Raw genomic sequence first — 15,935 nt, 5'->3', positions numbered from 1 at the left:
ATTTCTGCCATTGAAAGCCCCTTTTCTCCCATTACTAATATTTCTTTGTGGAAATTCATTGCTTCTCTCTCCCCCTGCTGTATTACTCTACCCTAGTGACAAGAAAAGTTCCAAACCCACTCAAACCTATGCATTGATTGTACAATATGTTTACCCCACAACTTACAGAAATTCTTGCTATGTATTTTAACAAATTGTTGTAATCTCTCCATTCCTGCTACCATTGTATTTGTTGTTAAATAACTACCTTTTGTGATGCTTCCTGTTAATATGACTATTGATTGGTATGATGGTCCAGGCATTTATGCCCTACAATTAATTTCCAACACTTTAAACCATCCTAAACCCTTCATTGCACCCCTTATTGGATATCACTGCACTCATTGCATCACTAGCAACCTTCCCTACAAGGAGTTCACACTACAAAGATAAATCATGGATATCAGTCACTCTGGTACCTCCCTTTATTTAGCCTCATCCATTGCTAATTCATTTTATGATACCATCTCTTCCCTTATCTCCAACAGTGATTTGACCCATACCTTTATTGCTTGTGGATTTGCTCTTGTCTTGTTCTCACGTGTGGTAGCTTGGGAGACCACAGAGTGGTCCTTGGTGAGATGTGACTGCCCACTCTATCCCCCTTGCATGACTTCTTTCATCAATGCCCCTTACCTATGAATTGACATGATTATTATTCCCCCTAGTCTCAAAAGAAATAATGCAAGAGCAAAACACATGTACCCTAATTCTCCTAAACATCACCAAAAGACCAGACTCTTAAACCCAATCCCAAAAGACTATCATGGGTTAACTTTTACTTAGGTACATAATTCCCAGCAAACAGCTACAGGCCAAGCCCAAAACTTTCTCATGAAGTCAGCACACAAATCAACCACAGAGGCCCATACAAAACATACAGGTACAGTACAGGTACACTAAGCTTCAATATGCCTCAGTGACTCAATTACACAAATCAGTAACTCAAACTCCCTAGTAAGCCACCTGTCACAAAATCATTTATCTTGTATTCTGTGTGTAATCACAATACAAAAATATAGAATATTAATCAAGTGATTTGTTAAAAGTTAATGTATCACTTTTCCAATTATCTCCTTGATTTTGTATACCTGCATGCCAAGAAAATGGGTATAAAAATAAATCCCAGGCCTGGGAATGTTGGAGCAACTTTGAGATGCAAAGCAGTCCCATGGCCTTAATGATTAAGCTGTCTTCTGTTTGTTACTTATTTTATTTATTTTGACTGATCATTCACCACCTGTGGGGAACCCTGGAGTTGTGAGTGAAACTGGACCCTGACTGCGGCACTTAGCAGAACCAGATCTTAAACTGCAGTGGTCATCAAAACAATATGGTACTGGCTAAGAGACAGAAGAGAGGATCAGTGAAATAGACTTGGGATAAATAACCTCAGCAAGATAGTGTATGATAAAACCCAAATATCCCAGCTTTGGGGACAAGAACTCACTATTTGATGAAAAGTGCTGGGAAAATTGGAAAACAGTATGGGAAAAAATCAGTTCTAGATCAACATCTCACACCCTATACCAAGATAAATTCAAAATAAGCAAATGACTTAAATATAAGGAATGAAATGGTGAATAAATTAGGTGAACATAGAATAGTCAGATCTGTGGGAAAGGGAGAAATTTAAGACCAAGAAAGAGATAGAGAACATTAAAAAATGTAAATTGATTCTATCAAATTAAAAACCAATGAAACCAAAAATAGGAGGAAAGCAACAAGCTGAGGGGGAAATCTTCATAACAAAGTTTCATTTACATGTAATTAAAAAAATAACTATTTTTCAAAAACCTATTTCCCAAAATGCATTTCAGCATTCCTGGTAGTTTGGCATTAAGAGCAACATTTAATAGAACCAAGAATGTTTTAATCCTATTGACATGTTTTCCATGCAATATAACTACCTTGAAAAATTGTCATAATCTTTAGTAGCTTGCTTATTGAAGGTTTTCCCGTATTTGAAATAAATCATGCCTGAAGTTTTAAAAAGCAACCTTTATTTCACTAACCATAAGCATAAATCATAAGCTTATTTTTCTTTTGTAAAAAGTTGACAAATCAATAATCAGGATATCTTCCACATTCACTTCCCATATTGGATATGCCAGATATTTCTCCCATTCTATTCTCTCCCATATCTGCAAAGCTTCCCCAATTGTTGTAGCCATTATTGACCTCTCCTTGGTTCTCTGTGCCATGTGGGGATGAAAAATTGCTGAAGTTTTCCTGTAACACTTGGTCATATTTGTTCATGCTGATATGACCTTCAGAGACTCCTCCGTAACCCTCATTCAGTTCCTGGTTAGGTGGAATGCCATAAGTAGACTGATTTAACAAACTCATGCCTCCTCCCATTTGGGGATCATAAACATTGCTGTCTGCCTCGATTGTAGAATTCAAGAAGAGTTCTATATACCTGTGTTGCATGTTTGCTTTGTCTTTAGACATAGCTGCCACAGCATCTTCATGAGTAGCAAATTCAACATCTGCTTCTCCAGTCACTCTGCCATCAGGTCCAATTTCAATGTATGCTCCTACTGGTTTGAGTGGTGAGAAGAAATCACAGATATCATTTTCAGTAGCTTTGTAAGGTAATCCTCTCATGTGCACATAATGGCCTGCTGGACTCTGATTGAAGGTAGACCAGCTGTCTCCATAGCTATGATCAGACATCTCCAAATTAAGGTATCTTCCAAAGCAGTAATCATCATTATACCAGTTGTAGTCATCATAGCCTCTGTACCCAGCTTCATAGGCACCACATCTCATTCCTGCAAACCCAACTCCTCTACCTAGAGTGCTATAGCCTCTGCCTGCCTGAGGTCTGTCATAAGGACCTGGACGATGCCTAGCCATTAGCTTTCGAGGAAAATCATAATAGGTCTGAGCTTCTGCCTGGCTGCTCTTGAAGATTTCAATGTACCTGTGCCCTATTGTTTCCTTATTTTTCTTTAGAGCCTTTTCAGCTATTTCCTGTGAAGCAAACTGCACGAAGGCTTCGCCACTGTTCCTCCCTTGGAAGTCCACTGGCAATGTTATCCCATTTGGCATGATTTCCAGCCCTGAAAAAAACTGAACAATTTCTTCCTTGTTACATCTAAATGGGAGTCCCCTAAGGCGCACAAAGCCATCACTGGCAGTATCAAGACTATTTGGAGCAGTATGCTTCAACACCCAATCCATTTCAATGTTGCTTGATCTGAATACTTCCACATATCTGTGCCCCATAGTTTCTCTATCTTTTTTCAAAGCCAGTGTGATTTCATCTTCAGATTTGAGTTCAACAAATGCCTCTCCACTTAGTTTGCCCTCTCTGGTATAGACGAAATGAATGCCTGCTTCCTCATTTAGAATTTTGCATTCTGAGAAGAATTGTTGAATGTCACTGGCTGAGCATGACCATGGCAAGCCCCGGACCTTCACCACAAAGCCTTCTTCTCCTTTGGTGTTCAGCATCATCTTGTCTAGTTAGTGGCAGAAACAGCTTGAAATGTGACTGGATCCTTGACTTCACCTTCTCTGCAAAGAAAATAAATTAGTTTAGTTGACTCTAGTGATCTCTAAATAAACATCATGTTATCTGTGAAAGGGATTCTCTAAATAAAACATCATATCATTCCCTTTAACTGTATTAACCTTCAACTGGAATTAAACTCTCTTCAGAAGACAAGAAGGGAAAGCCAGCTTTTTATCTTGAGCTGACCTTCTTCCTTAAGCTGACTTCCTTCTTGAAGTCCAACTACTAGGGCCTTTTATAGTGGCTTCTTGTCTCCTCCCTTCTTCACAGGGGCCAGTCACAACTTCCAAATTGTCTAGCACTGCCCAGGGGGCAGTATTTGTGGGAACCAGTTCACACCTTCTGGAGGGGTGAATTCTCATTAAAAGTGTTCACAGTTTCCTGATTAAACAGTTTCCAAGGGTGTGAACTCTTAAATGAATTCACAAGTTTCTGACTGAGTTAAATAAACAATTGTGAAAGAAAATTCTTTACTTTATTGGCTATCTTGAGTTAACACCTCACTAGATTGTGAAGATAAGATTAACTCTCCTTCGTCTACCTTTTTATTGAATCAACACAAGCTTGAACTAGGTGGAGGAGCTTCCTTAGGAATCACTTAGAAAACTCACACCTTACTTAGTACTAGGTGAGAAGCCATCAAGATATGTGGAGAGCTCCACTCTTTTTTTTTTTTTTAACTCAATCAGGCTCAAGGGGAAAAAGTTGGCCTCAGGAGTCACCTTCAGCTTGAATCATTGTCTTGACCTGCCTCTTGGAGGGAACTTAGGTGAGTGGATAGCTGCCTTTCCCTTCCTGTCTTCTGTAGAGAGTTTAATTCTGGTTGAATTAACAAGCCCTGGCTGAGCTAAGCACTGGAACAATATTTTGTTAGATAGGCATTTCTCTACTTTCACTCTTTCAAAAATAAAAGATCTATAATGTTCATATATTTAGCCAAATCATTGATTTTAACATTTATATTTTTGGAGACCATGAAGAGATGATGAGTACCCATAACCTTCTGACATTTTCTTTTCGACTATCTCTAAACAATATATTATAGATATAGTATATAGATTCTTTTGCTAGTATTTTATTTGAAAAATTTCCCCTAATTTGTTAGTCTAGGCTATTTGTCAAAGCAAGCAATTGTCTCAGAATACTACAATTTTGCTACCATGGAACTTTTTTTTGTTGAGAAATTTCTTATTTAGAAGTTGTTGAAAGAACTTACCATTCCACAAAAACTTCTAAAACAATTTGAGGAAGATTTCTGGCAGACACTAGGTTCAAACCATCTTCTCACAACATAGACCATGATAAGTTTTAAATGAATACTTAGACATAGAGTCACATCCTAAATCAATTTGAAAACCAGAGGAGGAGATTCCTTTCACAAATATGGAGAGGGAAAGAAATCATAAGTAAATAAGATTGAAAGGATCATACTGGATAAAATGGAAGTTTTAGCACAATAATTGCTAGAATTTATTAGTATTTTAAGTTTTGGAAAGTGCTTGTCAAATAAATCATTTTCATCTTCACATCAACTCTGGGAGGGAGGTGTTATCATTTACTCCATTTTACACTAAGGCAGATAAATCTTAAATGATTTACCCAGGAGTGATGTGGCTAGTACTGTGTATGTCTGAGGTCAAATTTGAGCTTCCCTGACTCTTGAATACAGTATTCTGTCTGCTGTGCCACCAACCTGCACAAACAAAATAAATGCAGTTAAATTTAGAAGGAAAAGAGTTACCTGGGAAAAACATTTGATGAAGGATACATATGGAATTAGTTCAAATATAAAAGCAAGAGTCATTCCCTAATAGATAAATGGCTAAGGGAAATGTACAAGCAGTTCCTCAAAAGGAAGAAATCAAAGCAATCAGAGAGGTAGGTAGATAGGTAGAGATATTTTAAAGTTCTAAAGCACTAATAGAAATTCAAATTCAAACTTTAGCTCACACCCATCAGATTGGCAAAAATGACAAGAAAGGAAAGAGGTAAGAATGACTGCAAGAAAAATAGGTGAATTGATGTACTACTGGTTGAGTTATAAACTAGTCCATTTATTCTGGAAAATAATTTAAAATTATATCCCCAAAGACACTAAACTATATATATCCTTTGGCCCAATGGTATCAGTACTGAGTTTATATATCCCAAAGAGATTAAAGAGAAAAAAGAGCCATATTTAGAACAATATTTCTAGAATTACTTTTTGTTTTAGCAAAACCTGTAAATAATATCTAAGTACATCCATTTGGGAATGGTTGAACAAAGTATGGTATATAAAATGGAATGGAATATTATTATAGTATAAGAAATTATGAAAGGGGTGGATTCAGAGAAACATGGGAAGACTTATATGAAGTGATGCAAGGACAAGTTAGATGAACCAGGAAAATAATAGCTACAACATTGTAACAAAAAACCTAACAGATTTAAGAAATCTGAACAATACAATGAACAGTCATTATTCAAGACTACTAGTTATGAAGCAAGTAACCCCATTACCTGACAAGAGAGGTAGATGTATATTTGTTTTGCATGACTTTACTTCTTTAGTTTTATGGGAAAATTTGGGAGAAGAGGACTAGAGATAATGCCAAAGGAAAAAAGAATGAAAGAAAAAGAAAAGAAAAGAGTCTTAGTATCTTAATCAAAATAGAAGACAATAGAAAGTTCAGGAGACACAGCAGCTACACAGAGTACAGCTTTGAAACTTGCATGTATAATTCTTTACATAATTTTGAAAAATGCAAGCTAAACCAAATGGATATTTGTAGTTTCATAGGTAATATGATATTCTTTCATCCTTTTTTGTATATAGAAATGTTCATGTCTGTGAAATTCAGAATAACAAAAACATCAAAGCTAAATTCCAGATATTCAAGGTCAAAGTAAAACAGTGTAACATTCTGGAAAGGAAGAGTTTGCCCCAAAAAACTCACAAATCATGATCATGGAAGATCATGCAGCTAAGATAACAAAGGAATGTCTTCTAAGGAAGATAAAGAAAGATAGCTAAGTGGTAAAATGGATAAAGTGTTAAACTTGGAGTCAGGGTGACTCAAGTTCAAATTCTGTCACAAACATAGCTAATAAAGTCACTTTACCTCTCAGGCTCAGTTTCCCCATTATGAAAAATAGAGAAAGTAAAAACATAAGTCCCAGAGTCGTATTTATTGTATTTTACAAACCTTTAAACACTATATATGTGCTAGCTATTATTACTATCTTGGAATGCATTTCAAAAAGTAAAAAAAAAAAATAAGATAGCCAAAGATATCCTATATAAATATTGGTATATTCCTACAAGGAAAAATTGATTTTTAGTAGAATAGAGGACTTTCTAGCATTGTGGATGAAAAGAATAGAGGCTTTGAAATGCCAATACATGTTATAAAAGTAAATGTTTTCTAGCCATTGAAAGGAGCTTAATGGTCATAAAGGGCTTATTGCAGTTGAGTCTTTCTTTTTAAGTCATGTCATTCTTTTTGATCCCATTTGGAATTTTCTTGGCAAAGATACTGGAATGGTTTGCCATTTCCTTCTCCAACTCATTTGATAGCTGAGGAAACTAAGGCATATAGGGCAAAGTGACTTGTCCACAGTCACAGAGCTAAGATTTGAACTCAGGAAGTTGAATCTTCCTGACTCCACACCTGGCTCTCTCTCTCTCCTGTGCCACTTGGCTTCCTCAATGAAGGGCTTGTATTCTTGCAGAGTTAGAAAAGGGTCATTTCAGAGTCTTTAAGATCCACAAAGGAGTAAAGAGACTAACATAGGAACTGGGAATAATTCCTTTTTCATTGGTTTCAAGTGGGGGAAATGGAGGGAAAAGGGAACAAATGTATGGATAGAATTTTATTCTTTCACACAATTAGACTGTATTAAAGAATATAAACCTGAAGGTGAGTAGAGGAGGAAAGAGCATTTTTTTTAAGCTCCTACTATATGACAGAAACTTCATTAAGAACTTTAGAAATATCATATTGTTTAATACTCTACAATAGCCCTTGAAGATTATTCATCCCATTTTACAGTTGACACTAAGGCAGATAGAGGTTTAGTTACTTGTTCGGGGTCATACAGCTGGTATTTGAGACCTGAATTGAACTTCGTCTTATTCATTCTCCCCAGCTCTATTCAGCATTCCACCTACCTAGGAGGAGTCAGAATATTTATCATGAACTTCACTTTGCTCTAAACTAGGCAAAGGTGAAAGCTGCACCAAACACACACAGCTGGGGTAAGGATACATTAAATATAAGAAGAAAATAGAAGAGAGGGCTGGAAGAGGGAAGAGATAGTCAATAAAGCAAAATCACTATCCTGCCAGACACTAAGCTGAGATGCTAAGGGTACAAAAAAGGCAAAAACACCCTCACTGCATAAATGGGAAGTAATCTCAGAGCCAGGGTTGGGGAAGGGGTAGATAGAGAAGAGAAAGGCTTCAAGTCAAGTTTTGAAAGAAGCCAAGAGACAGGAAAGGACATTTGAGTCATGGGAGACAGTGAAAAAGCATGGGAGTTAGGCAATGTAGTGTCTTATGGGAAAAATAGCAAGAAGGCCAGTATTGCTGCTTGGTAGAGTTAATAGAAGACTTGAAATAGGGGGCAGCTGGGTGGCTCAGTGGATTGAGAGTCAGACCCAAAGACAAGAGGTCCTGGGTTCAAATCTGACCTCAGACACTTCCTGGCTGTGTGACCCTGGGCAAGTCACTCTTTGCCTAGCCCTCAGCACCCTTCTTCCTCAGAACCAATATCCAGTATTGATTCTAAGAGGGAAGGGAAGGGCTATTTTTTAAAAAAGAAGAAGAAAACTGGAAATATATATAAGAAGGGACCAGGTTATGAAGGGCTAATTTTAAAAGGCAAAGGCTTCTTCTTGGAGGTCATAGGAAGCCATCAGGAAGTTTATTGTACATAGAAGAGAGGTGACATGATCCTAATTGAACTTTGGAAAGGTCAGTTTGGTAGCTGAGTGAAGGAGAGATGGCAATAGGAAGAGAGGAAAGTTTGTTTTTTATTAATTGACAAATTCTTTAAGGGAAATACAAACAGTGGTTATGTCCACAGAGAAAGAATGCTATAATAAGATACAGAGAGAGGAAAGAAAATACATAATACTATAATTTTTTGAACCACAAAAATAATTAGTTTGCTTTTTAAGGCAGGTTTAAGTTTAAGATTAAGTGCAAAATTCTATTTCCCTGTGGGTCCACTTTCCCTTCTGACAAAGAAACTATAAGAGACAAGGCAGTAGTAATAGATCTTGACACTGCAGCATCTCAGAGCTAAGTTCTCTTCTTCAGAAAGCTACTATAATAGTCTAGTCATGATGGGGTGAAGGTCTATCTCAGCATGTTGTAAAAGTAGAAATGACAGGATGTGGCAACTGATTTGGATGTGTAGAGAAGTCTGACCTTGTGCCTTTTCCCCCTGAAGCCTAGAAGATTCTCCCTTCCTCACCTCTACCCACTGACCTTTATGGCTTCATTCACCATTCAGCTCAAATATGCCACTTTCTGGACCAGGCCTTTCCCATCACCCTTTCACCCCCTTTTTTCTCTGTGACGGATCTACTGCTAAAATCAAACTAACCTGAGAACAAACAAACAGCCAGGCTCTACGATCCCCATTTTATTACTTAGAGTTGTGAGTTAGGATATTACAGGTATTCAGATCTCTATTTAACAGATAATGAAACTGAAATTTAGACAGAATAAGTAAAAACTTTGGTCGTGGAGCTATAACCATGTCACATGGGACATTTCCAAGCCCTTTATCTCTAATTGACTTTAAGTCTCCTAAAACAGGCCATCCCTCAATTTTAAGAAGATTGTTTCCCCAGGAGGAAACTTACCTTTGTTTCCTTCTAGAAATCAGGAACAGAGCTGCAGCTGGAGTCTACATTCTGAGCAGGGAATCTCAAACTGAGCCATTTCGGGGCTTTTTATACAATGCTTTCCCCAGGAATCTCTCCTTTCTCAATCCAACTAGTTAGAACGATATGAATTCACAACCTCGTAATAAGTAGCTTGATGGAAAAAATCTTTGTCCATCCTCACCCAAGACCACTTCTCAGGGCTTAAAGTACCCAACCAGCTCTAGACAGAGAGTCTCATTTAGTTACTTTAAAGCTGAGAACTTTCTGAGTACAACAAAGTGTTCACACCTCAGAAACAATGAAGAGAGTTTATTCCCTGGACCACTTGATCATACCAGTCTCCTAAATACTTACTAAGTGTAAAGACAGAGGGAGGCTTCAGTCTTCTTTGTAATGAAGATATTTTTATTGAATGTCCACCTATTCCTGGAAGATACCAGTGTCTTCCGAGAAAACCTACCAAAGCCCAGGATTCACTTTTTCTGATCTCTGGACCGTCTACTAGAAGGGAGCCAAAGCATCCTCAAGAATCTTGCTGCCTGGGGCAGGAAAGTTACTTGGGCCATGCCACAAAGCCATGGCACCAAGAAGAAAGATCCTAGAGAGACAAACGAGTGACTTCCCCAGGCTGAGAAAGAGTCCTGGACCAGGTACCAATGTTAACTAGCTGGGTTTCTGGTGTGGGCAGCAGGATTTAGATTAAGGAAATGAGCTACCCCAAAGCCTAGACACCTGAGGCAATAGAAAGAAAGAATCTGAAAGGCTACATTTGGGTATCTTTTCATAAATGTTAGCACCCTTTCACTGCACAAACATAGCCCTGGTTCATTTGCCCTATGTCTTTCCCAGACACAGTCATAATAATAATTAATATTTCCAAAGCTCTTTAAGGTTTGCTAAAGGCTCTTTGCACATGTGATTTCATTAGAACCTAACAACAACCCTGGGAGGTTGCTATTATTATACCCATTTTACAGAGACTGAAGGAGGTTAAATAATTTAAATAACTCACTCAGGTTCTTATACCTACAGTCTTAAGCAAGATTGGAACTCAGGTGTTACTTATACTAAGACCAGCAATCTGTCACCACCTGCCTCATATCTCTGATTTCTTATAAGACTAACCCTGAATCTGATTCCCAAGACCTGAATCTGTATCCAGGGTTTCTCCAGTCTTCCCACCCTGTAAGCAAAAACAACCCCTGGGGCCATCACCATCTATCCATGAGATCCAATTACTCTTTTTCTGTTAAGAGAAATCTAGTCAAACCAATAAACATTTATTAAGGCCTACTATGTGCCAGACACTAGATTTTCTGTAAATGATTCAACAAACACAAGCCTTAAAAATGCTTCCCCCAAACCCTCTGAAAAACAGGAGCTACAATCATTTCACTATAGTCTGATGGTCTAACAACTAGACATCTCTATCCATTTAATGGTTCCCCCAATCCCTATGAAAGGATGATCACAGCTGTAACAGCTATCAATCAACAGGTGTGGGAGGCTAAGAGTGCAACAATGGCGGAGGTGTAGATCAGTCACAGAAAGGAATTCAGCCCAGTTTAGAGGCAAGAAATTACCTGTAGGCCAGTAGTGTTTGGTCTTGAAATCCATATAAAATGGGAAGTTGTGTCCTGAAAAATTACTTCTCTAAGTGATAAGAATGCTGGGCAAGAGGAGCTATTTCAGGCTTTTCCAGACTTGATGGAAAGGCAGTTTTGTAGGCAAGGTTTTTTTTGTTTTGTTTTTTTTTATGTTTTTTTAACAAGCCATTGTTGGGTTAAAAAAAAAAAAACCCAACAACTTCCCTTCTATCTTAGAAGAACAGTAAAGTCTAGGCAATGGGGATTGAGTGACTTGTCCAGAGTCACACAGCTAGGAAATATCTGAGGCCAGATTTAAGGTCAGGAAGATATCTTCCTTACTCTAGGACCCTCATTTTATTCACTATATCACCTAGCTTTTAAAGCCTTTCATTATTTTTTCTTTCAGTGTTGCATTAAAGCTATTCTTAGAAGCAGCTAGGTTGCTCAGGGGTTAGAGAACCAGGTCAGAGAAAGGAGGTCCTGGTTTCAAATATGGCCTCAGATATTTCCTAGCTGTGTGACTCGAGTTGTCCAGAGTCATTAACTCCAGTTGCTTAGCCCTTATAGCTCTTCTGCTTTAGCAGCAATACTTATATCAATTCTAAGAAAAAAAGAAAATGGTTTAAAAAAAATTACCCCCAAGGTCAATAAGAAAGGTGCTAAAGGAATTTGTCCCTTGCTACTCCCCTCCTCCAAAAAAAAAAAATCAGTCTGAGAGCTGTAAATACCACACTCACTGGAATTCTTGCCTACCTATGAATTCACTTAGACCAATAAAGACAGTGTAGTGAAGTGGAAAAAGCCTTGGAGACAACTCAGAAAGAGAGGCTGAGTTTGAATCTAGTTCTGCCATTTACCTAGGATTTTCAGCAAGGCATCTAAACTGTTTCTGCCTCTCTGCATACTAATCAGTAAAATGAGGGAGGCTGACCTAAATGGTCTCTAAATTTTTTTTTATATCTAGGACACTAAGTCTATGATGTTTTTATGATCTTTAGTTCAGCATTATACCCTCCTGTACACTGGGTGACAATGTTATTATTTGATGCATATTTTATTTTGCCAGCTGAGTTTTTTATTTCAAGTTAGTATGTTCTTGGATCCACCAAACTGGGAGCAGAAGGGCTTTGGAAGAGGCTCCAAGAAGTACCAGTCATTTTGTCCAAGATGAACTTCATAGCCTTTAAACTTTCATGGACTGCCATGATGGGAACCATCACATCTCTGAAAAAGAAAAACCTATTGCTAGTCTACAAGAAGTCTCTTGTAGAGGAGCTTGGTCAGCTTTTAATAACTGATGTTAACAAAAATTGTCCCATTGTCCTTCTCTTGGTATTTGGAGCATGGCAGGGATGATGCCTTGTTAAACCCCAACCTTGGATTTCTTCCACCACCGGTTGCTCTTTTTATTCCTTTTCATGTGCTGCTAAAGGAATCTGGAGAAAGTGACCAATCCATGCTAACCTGGTCCATTACCTATTTCTCAACAGGGTTCTCCCTGCAGAAAGGCAATCCTCTATATTTACTGTTCTACAGTAGACTATTATAAACATTTTTATGCCTCTCAAGCCTCCCATCCCAGAACACTCTCTCTTCCTTACCCATTCAGCTGAGGATTTGCCTCATTTTTTTTTAATTGAATCTTTGGGCATAAGTCCCTCTTTCTCCCTCCTGACCTCAAATAAATCTGATGTCTTCTTCCATTATCTCCTTTACCTTTTTTCTTATGAAGATGTCGACCTATTCTTTGGTAAGGGAAACCCTTACCAAATGCACCTTTGATCTCAGTCCATCCTTTCCTTTCCAACAGATTGTCCACTCTATTTTCCCCGTTCTCCCTAATCATTGGCTTGCCTATTGGCTCTTTGAATTCTACCTACAAAGAGGCCCATGACTCCCCCATACTATATCATTTGATGTTCCCTAGGCTTTCATGACAATTCTCTCTCCTTAATTCTCTGAGGTATCTGACTACTCTTTCTTCTTCTCCTTGTTGGATTCTTCATCCAAATTCCCTACCCTTGGGACAGTGCCTGGCTCATAGCAAGTACTTGCTAAATGATTGTTAATTCATTGACTGCCTGCCAAGAAAGACAGTTCTGGATCACTCCACTGTCTTTAGGAAGCTGACTAAGGACTTCTCCAATCTCACTAACCAAGACAGTTCATACTACAGAACAAGCCATACATCATAATCAAGATATTGCTCCCTAGCAATTACTGGATATTTGACGCTCTCAGCCTGTCAGAGTTAGGACATTAACATCTTTGTTTTACAGGAGGAAAATGAAATCTAAGAAGAGTAAGAAAAGTGACCATAATCATGGACCCATGATCACTAGGAACTGATTCAAATACTGTACCTCTTTAAACTAAGTCCCTAAACAGGGGAGCTCTCAGTTTTCACAAATCTGAAAGAGAAAGGAAGAAAAGATACCTTTGCTATCCTGCTAGGTGGCTTCTCAGTCAGGAATACAGCTGCAGCTGGAGACTGGACTCTGAGGAGGAAACTTCCAAACTGAGCCAATAATGGGTTTTTATGTGCTTTTCCCAGGGATCTCCTCCCTTTCCCATTGGCATGTGAATTGCCATCCTCATAATGAGAGTCAGAGTAGAAAATTATTTTGTTTCCCCTAACAAAGGAACACCCTTCAGTACTTGAATACCCTCTTCTCAAGTACTTTATTTAGTTACATTGAACTCAGAACACTTTGAGTATATCAAAATATCTAATCCTCAGATACAAGGTCTAAAGATTTAATCACATCAGTCTCCTAAGCATTGTCTAAGTGTAATGTACTTAGAGAGGCTCAAGTCTTCTTTGCTACAAGAGAGCTTTTTACCAAATGATCACATATTTCTTCTACCCTGAGGAAAGGGTCCCAATATCTGAGCAAGTCAACAAGCTTCACTTTTTCTGATCTCTGCAGTATTATTAGAATCACTAGAAGGGAGGGGGCAGCTGGGTATCTCAGTGGATTGAGAGCCAGGCCTAGAGATGGGAGGTCCTGGGTTCAAATCTCAGACACTTCCCAGCTGCATTGCCTAGCCCTTACCACTATTCTGCCTTGGATCCAATACACAGTATTGATTCCAAGATGGAAGGTAGAGGTTTAAAAAGAAAAAAAGGTGGAAGGTAGAGGTTTAAAAAGAAAAAAAAGAATCACTAGAGGAATCTCAAAGCTTCCTCAGTAGCCACAGTCTTTGGAACAGGGCAGTAATAGGGATCATGGAAGATGAAATGATTGAGGAATCAAAGGTTCAAGCTTCTAAGTGTCAACGTGGAAATCTAGAGATCCCTAGTTTATTTAGTCAGGAGGTAGAAACCCCAGGTTCTGACCTTGTCACAGGAAAGTTTCCCTCTGAGGGAAGGTCCCTCTTCACCAGACAATAGACATCCACTTCAGCTGGTGCAGTAGGGAACCCATCAGTTTCACAAGCTGGAAGGTCCCCAGTTCCATCCTCAGAAGGAGGGTGTGATAAACTGGGAAAGGCTTCTGGAGACAAAAGAGCTACTTGACTTCAGATGGGATTTACCTCCCCACCTGAAGTGGATGCCTATTGTCTGGTGAAGTGGGACCTTCCCTCAGGGGGAACCTCTCCAGTGAACAAGGTCAAAACCAGGGGTTTCTACCTCCCGACTAAATAAACTGGGGATCTCTAGATTTCCATGTTGACATAAGCATAGTATTTTATTAAGCAATATATAACAAAAAACCAGTGGCCTTCTTCAGCTCTGGCATTGGACCCTAAATACCAGGGGACACATTTGATGTATTAAAAATAATTAGTTAAATAAGACCAACTAATTAAAAGAAAACATTAACCAAGATACAACATTAGGTCATCTGTCATTTGATGGCAGCTCTAAGGTCCCACAGCCCTGCCAAGGAACTGTACACAATCCAAAGAACATAGAAACAATCAGTTGATTAGAATATATAAGTGGCTTAGATTCACAGTTATGAAAAAAGTCCTCACATCAATCTTTCAATATAACCTAAGTCCTTGGTTGGCATCTCTGGACAGTTTCCCAGTCACCCAAAACTATGCCCACTTTCCACAGTTTCTTCCTTTAGAGTCTGCACAGAATAGAGCAAAATTTGATCTAAAGTTGCCCCAGAGTCTTTAGCATATCATTAGCATCCAATTACTTGAGTAACTAATCATCCTCGAGATAAAAAGCATTCCTGAGAACTACACACTCTCTCTCACTCTCAACCTTTAGTCATCACAGCTCTTTTCCTCCATTAACCACTCACTAAACTAGCTACTCTGTTACTACATTCTCTTATAATAAAGCTCATTTCTTTGGAATGGAGTCAGTTTGAATCATCAAACAACTCTTTGAACAAGACCCAATTAGTGTTAACTCCATTAATTTCTAATTGGAGGAAAGACTTGGGATTTTCCAAGTCAGGAAGGAAAGAGCCAAAAAGTGCAAATTCCCTGAAATCAGAAAAAGAGGTGTCCAATTTCTCCCAAGTGTCTGTATTTAAGCAAAGGAACACAGAAACAATAATTGATTGACCAGTAGGGGGTCAGTTTTTCAGATAAGACCTGTGGGTTGATTGAGATGTATAATTGTGAGAAAACATCAGTCTTTGGATCTGATTGGGTTTCTGGTCAGCATAATCTAGATTCCTAATAAAGGGTTTCTAAGCAGCATGTAGAAAGAAGTGTTCTAGCTTCTCAGCCACACAGTTAGGTTCAAATAATGCAATAAGGTTTTCTCACACATGCAGTATAGCCATGATCTCCACAAACAAAGTACTGGAGTCACAAACAGAAAAAGAGTGGCTTCCCCAAACTTAGGAATAGTCCTGGACGGGGGTACTAATATTAGCTGGCTGGGTTTCTAGGTTAGGACACAAGATTCAGTTGAAGGAAATGAAAGATCCTAA

General features: G+C 38.4%; 1 protein-coding gene across 3 annotated transcripts; it reads right to left on the bottom strand.

Moving 5' to 3' along the window:
• Nucleotides 1-1,723: 1,723 nt before the first annotated feature.
• LOC100017632 (heterogeneous nuclear ribonucleoprotein H-like) lies at nt 1,724-11,102 on the bottom strand. Of its 3 annotated transcripts, none has more exons than XM_001371094.4 (2): nt 9,419-11,102; nt 1,724-3,564 (listed from the first exon to the last, which is right to left on the bottom strand). In XM_001371094.4, the coding sequence occupies exon 2, from the start codon at nt 3,502-3,504 to the stop codon at nt 2,104-2,106; it is 1,401 nt and encodes a 466-aa protein (XP_001371131.1). In that variant the 5' UTR covers nt 3,505-3,564; nt 9,419-11,102; the 3' UTR covers nt 1,724-2,103. The 3 variants fall into 3 exon arrangements, with proteins under 3 accessions (XP_001371131.1, XP_007491153.1, XP_007491152.1); XM_007491091.3 differs by having other exon boundaries at nt 9,797-11,102; XM_007491090.3 differs by lacking the exon at nt 9,419-11,102 and adding an exon at nt 5,162-5,270.
• Nucleotides 11,103-15,935: the final 4,833 nt, after the last annotated feature.

This window comes from Monodelphis domestica, chromosome 4 (genome assembly GCF_027887165.1).
Source record: "Monodelphis domestica isolate mMonDom1 chromosome 4, mMonDom1.pri, whole genome shotgun sequence".
In the NCBI taxonomy this organism is placed as follows: Eukaryota; Metazoa; Chordata; class Mammalia; order Didelphimorphia; family Didelphidae; genus Monodelphis; species Monodelphis domestica.
Note: the sequence above shows the minus strand (reverse complement) of the source record. Positions and strands in the feature narration are given on the sequence as shown.

Excerpts from the sequence above, each read along its gene's own strand:
- LOC100017632 (XM_001371094.4), bottom strand. The coding sequence starts at position 3,504 with ATGATGCTGAACACCAAAGGAGAAGAAGGCTTTGTGGTGAAGGTCCGG.